Here is a 5,760-nt window from a genome sequence, read left to right on the forward strand (position 1 = left end):
GACAGAGTGAACAAATATGTTAAAAATATATTTTTAGAAAAGTTACATACTGCACCTTTAAGAACTACAAAAAGATATCTTTTTTCAATATTTCTTAAATTCTTATACAGTATGTAAACAGCAACAATTAGCTAAATGGGGAGAAACACTAAAGCTCAAACCAAACTTCAGCCTCTAAAATTACTCTACAGTGAGTTGCAAAAGTTTCCAACCCCCTCGCACCTAAGCGTGTGTGTAACTATTCACCCCCTCAAAGTCGGTACGTAGCGTTAGCATCTTCTGCATCAGTTCTAACATCAGGACACTTCAGGTCTGTCTCTGTGATGAGTTTCTGTCTTATTGAGGAGTTAAACTTAGTGATGTCCGAATTAAAACTGGTTGTTTTTCTTTAGATGTCTTCCAACGGTTTAGAGTCTCTGGGTGACATTGGACCAGGTATGTTTTTATCTGGTAAATCTTAAAATAGTCTGTTCCTGCCCACATTCCAACTTATTCTTTCTTCGTGTCTTTAACTGTGCCACCTCAGATGATCTGTCCAGTGCTCAGTGCATTCCTGCTCCTCTGGCCACGCCCATTCCAGTCAGCGATGACCCAACAACCACGGTTGTTACCTCCTGCACTGAGCTGTCTGAGAGCCCCAGCAGCCAGGCTCTGCCCCCCATGCCGTACTCTGTTCCTGTGTCAGAGCACATGGAGGAATGTGGCAGTGGGATTAAGGGCGAGCTGGACAGCATTTTAGAATGCATGCCAAAGAAAGTCAGTGAGGTAAGTAAAAAACAGCAGGATTTCCGTGTTGTTTGGATTTATTACACGTTTAAATCTGTGCCGTCTCCTCCAGAGTCCAGTTCAGGGTGCTATCCCCACCAACCTTCCCAACACTGCTGTTGGTCTCCGGCCTCCTTACTCACCCAGACTTCCAGCCCCATCACCTCAGCTTCCACAAGCCTTTTTCAGCTCCTCCATCAGTGAAATGCCCGATTTAGAGGCTTACACACCGCTGTGTGACCAGGGCTCCACCCAGGCGCAGGACGCTCTGGGAAGCTTTTCTTCAGGAAGTACAGATGGAGAAGGAAAGGGGGCTTCTCCTGGAGGGCTTGACTCCTTGTCCGAGTATACTCTTCCAGGTGAGTGTGCTTGTTTTCTTTTCCCTTACTGAGTTTGTAGGTTGTTTGAACATGTTTGATTTTAAACAGACAACATTAGACATTTTATTCTTCAGTCATTAGGATTCTGAAAAGTGATATTAATAAACTCAACATGGCATTCTCATAATCTATCCCTCTGATGGTTTTCAGCCTGAGGACCAAAATCTGTTTTCTTCTTATCTGTGGTCAGGGTTTTGGGGATGGCAGGTTCAGGAGGGAAAACCAGATGCTGTGCCAGCCAAACAGAGACCCTAACACCTCCCAAGTGGGAGGGGACTGAGATTAATCTGTATGAGTTTAGCTGCATTACAGAGCATCTCATGCAGTTTATATCGTGGGGCTCCACTCTGCAGTTTTGAAATGAGAAAGCTCCCCAAATTGAAAGAGAGTGTCAGGGTGGGGACAGGAGTCTGTCTGAGCTACCTTTGGGTGAAGGCAGGGGACACCTGGACAGGTGTGTCCATCAGGGACACAGACAAAAAACATCAATACTCTCAGTCACACAGAAGAGCTCCAAAAGTGATTCAAACTGAGATTTCTGGACTCAAAAGTTTTAATCACTTACTATCAATAATAATTTACTACAATAAATTATTACTGATGATTGTCACGAGGAGCTCTTAACATTAAGATGTGATCAGGCAGTCATATATTCAGGCCCTGTTTATGTCTTAATGATGTCTAGGAAATAATTTTCTAGGAGAGAGATTTTTTTCTGATATTGAGAAAAAACATTTACCAAGTAATGCTGCTCTTGTTGAAGCTGCTATGGTCTCCATTCCAGGCCACTAGCTGACACTGGGATTTCTATATTTTTACAACCAGGCTTTTAGATAGGATTTTGGAAGAGGGTGTCAACACTTTAAGCAACTACCCTGTCCTCCCCCCCCCATCCCCCTACCGCTTACGAAACTTATGGAAATTTACAAAATTTAAAAATTACGGATGAACCAGGCCCAGTTACTGAACATGTAAAATCCCTGCCTACACCTGTATCCAAGCTGGTACAATGTGTCTTCCACTGGCTTCATAAAATCATTGCTTATGAAAGTTTACAAAATTTACGGAGAAGAAATAAAACAGCTTATGGACATTTTGGCAAACCTGAAAATCTACATGGTGCCCTGAGGGTGTCCTGAAACATTGCCTACTGGCAATGCCATAGGATGCCCTCAGGTGTTGCCAGCTGAGAAAAATAAAGAAAAAAAGCAAAGCACAATTTTAAAAAAGTAAAAATAACAAACAGGGCGTCCAGAAGACGTCCTGATGCCCCTCCAGCTAAAACCCTATCAACAACACGCAGTTTCTTCATTCTCAAGTATGAAAACATTTACATCCCATATGGGGAACACACAAACAGTTGTTTGGACCGATATATAGTCCAAGAGATAGACCATGTTTATCTGCATAAAAAGTACCAGCAATTTTGTTGGTACCCCATTAAAGTACATCCCTTCCAGGTTTAAACATTTCTTACAAAATTTCTCTTGGCCACAAAGTCAAAATTCAAGATTAATGCTAAAATTCATGGCTTTGACTATGTCTATATAATATCTGACCATACTTGCCAGATCTTTTGCTTCAGATCTGTTGTTTATTTTGGTATCAAAATATTAAAAACTGATTGCTTAATTAAATCCAGGTAACTAATATTAAACTTACAAAGCCATTTACAGCTGGCATCCACAAAATTGTCAAAATTTGAGCTTTTTTTGGAAATCTGTTCATGCACTTTCCCCAACTGTTCTGTCAGTATTTCCTAAACTGGCACCAAACTGCACCAAAGTATTTTCAGACATTCTATTAATTAAAAAACATAAAATAAGATGTACAATGTAGTCTTTTTTTCATTCTAGAAGCAAACAAATGATGCCAACCCTCTAAATTATTGATACATGCCAAATTTCTAATATTGTACATATTATTGCCTTACTTCATATTTAAAACCATACTTTAGTGTTAAAAAGTATATTTGAAACCACTGGGTTGTTAATGTTAATTGAATCTCATCCATCCATTCATTATTTTCCACTTTATTCAAAGTTGGGTTGCTAATATGGTTGGGTTGCTCCTACGTGTTAATAGTGAGCAGCACAAACAGCAGTTTGCTATTCTCCATCAATACTGTTGTTTATCCACTCACTGGGTGCAGAAACAGGACCTCAGCCATCTGCAGTGCTATTTCACACTAATGCTGGGCGTTTCTAAAGTCTTCCACTCTGAGACCTTGTTTCTAAAAGCTTTGGTGTCACAGAAAATCAGCGCTGTTGGCGTGTACACAAACCACAGCAGAATTTATTTATTTTTTATTTCATTCTTAAAACAACAAAAAGTCCATTAAAAAAATCTAAGTAAAACAGTTGTTGAATGAAAAAGGTGCAGAAAAAATCTTATACAGTATCTGCCCCTTATTAAAAAAACAACTTCAAATAAATAACTTAAACTTGAACAATCTCCATACTTGAGATAAGAAAACCAAAAACAAATTGAAAACATTAACAAAACAACATAAAGAATCATTATGATAGCGTCACTAAACCTTACATAGTACTTTAACAATAAATTTGATTTAGTAAACTTTTTAAACTTGTTGTGGAAGTTATTATCAAGATTATTCCACAAACCTGTTCCCTGAATCACAGTGCTTTGCTCCCTCAAACTCGTTCAAAATGGAGGCTTTTCAAAAATCTACATTCCCCTAAGGTTATAGTGACTCATTCTTTTAACAAATTTTGATTGATTGGACGGTAATATGTTTTATGAGCTTTGTACTTGATCTGCAAAATACCATAATCAGCCAAATCATAAAATTTTGGTAATTTAATCTGATGATAATATATTTGTTGGGTGACACTTTCTACTAATAATTCTTATAGCCTCATTTTTTTTTTTTTGCAAAATTAAAATAGGTTTTGTTTTACATGTTTTTCCCCAAACTTCAATACAATAAATTAAATACAGAACAATCATTGTGTTATACAATATACAGAGCTTTATCATTTAATAACCCTTTTACTTTAAACAGCAATACAATTGATTTAGCTATTTTTATTCGTAAGTAATTTGTGAGATTTCCATGTCAGCTTTTCAATGATGACACCAAATGTTTTTTATTTCACTAGCTCTACAAATTTCAGTATCATCAGTACGGAATGGAACGTTGATAGTTTTATTTCTGTTACCAAATATCATGTAACTAGTTTTATCCAAATTCAATGATAATTTATAAAGTTGAAAACAAGTTTGTACCTTCCTAAATTCTGTCTGCATCACCTCCAACATCTGTTCAAGTACAGAACCCTGAGGAACCCCACAACTGATATTACATAATTCATATCTTACATTATTTAATTAAACAATCTGTTTTTCAAATAGCTAATTACTCACTGTAGTGCTAATCCTCTAATGCCATATTTTTAAAAGTTTTCCATAAAGATGTTATGGTCAGTAGTGTCGAAAGCCTTTAAATAATAAAAAAAAAATGCTAATACAGTAAAGTTTTTGATTGACAGCAGTTGATAGTTTATACATTATTTTCATGACAGCCACTAGCTACGTTTACATAAGTAATTGGTTTAAACGGCCATTCGGAATAAAAATGCGTCATGTAAACACCCCATTGGGATTATTCTGATCTGATTCAGCGCGATCCGAATGAATTTGTAATCGGAACGAGAGGAATGGTTTATCCCGATAATCCGAACAGGGTGCATGTAAACACTTAATCCGATAATCTTATTCTGATTGTGGAAAACTGACCTAACCGCTCATGTCTGCTGACTTTCATCCACAGGTTTCTGCTCTTTTGTGGAGGGAGGGACAGCAGCGCTGTAGGTCCCAGCAGCACAGAACTTTTCCTCCCGTTTTCTTAGTCAATAAAGAAGGAAGACGCACAGCCTGCGCCGCTTCGCAAAAACAAACACAAACAAACAAACAAACAAAACAAAACAAAAACATGCAAATCACCTGTAGCTAAACCAGGGCGTGCAGCAACGTCTCCGTCATTAAAACCTGTTGCAGGTCCGTTCTGAGCGCTCAGAAGACGGTTGTTTATGCTCATCACAGAAGTAGAACAGCTTCTTCTGTGTTTTTTAGGGAAGTTAACAACAGTGCATGTCAGTGCTTCTATTCTGAATAAAATCCTGGTGCATGTAAACACTCATGATCGGATTGTGCTCATGTAAACGATACATTTGGATTATTTAATCAGAATACATTTCAGTCTGATCGAAGACTTTTGTGCATGTAAACATAGCTACTGATGGTTGACTATTATTTAAATGTTCTGTTTGTAATGCTAAGTTTCAGTTTGTTTAATGTCTCTGTCCCTGCTGTCTCTGTTGTATTCAGGGGGACGAGTGTGCCACAGCTTCATCCCTGGAATGCGTAACCACAGTGCTGCACACACTGTGAGTGAAACACTGATTGTAAAGTGTTAGAATCAGTGAGTAGGTCCTCTGGTATGGAGGACCAAACCTATCATTATTGGAAATAAATGTATAAATATATAACTGGCGTATTAAAATAAATTATAGGGTCAAAAAGAAGTTTGACAAATAAATTATTGTGCCATTAAATCAATTACATCAATTATCCATCCATCCATCCATCCATC

General features: G+C 37.8%; 1 protein-coding gene across 2 annotated transcripts in view; it reads left to right on the forward strand.

The window, feature by feature from the left end:
• Positions 1–5,760, forward strand: part of zc3h7bb (zinc finger CCCH-type containing 7Bb) — a 34,103-nt gene that overhangs the window by 6,977 nt on the left and 21,366 nt on the right. For both annotated transcript variants that reach the window (XM_014033611.1, XM_014033612.1), the window contains exons 7-10: positions 393–435; positions 527–765; positions 839–1,124; positions 5,496–5,554. In XM_014033611.1, the coding sequence (XP_013889065.1) occupies positions 393–435; positions 527–765; positions 839–1,124; positions 5,496–5,554 (627 nt within the window). The remainder of the gene's footprint in view (positions 1–392; positions 436–526; positions 766–838; positions 1,125–5,495; positions 5,555–5,760) is intronic.

Source organism: Austrofundulus limnaeus, unplaced genomic scaffold (genome assembly GCF_001266775.1).
Source record: "Austrofundulus limnaeus strain Quisiro unplaced genomic scaffold, Austrofundulus_limnaeus-1.0 Scaffold1785, whole genome shotgun sequence".
NCBI classification, from domain to species: Eukaryota; Metazoa; Chordata; class Actinopteri; order Cyprinodontiformes; family Rivulidae; genus Austrofundulus; species Austrofundulus limnaeus.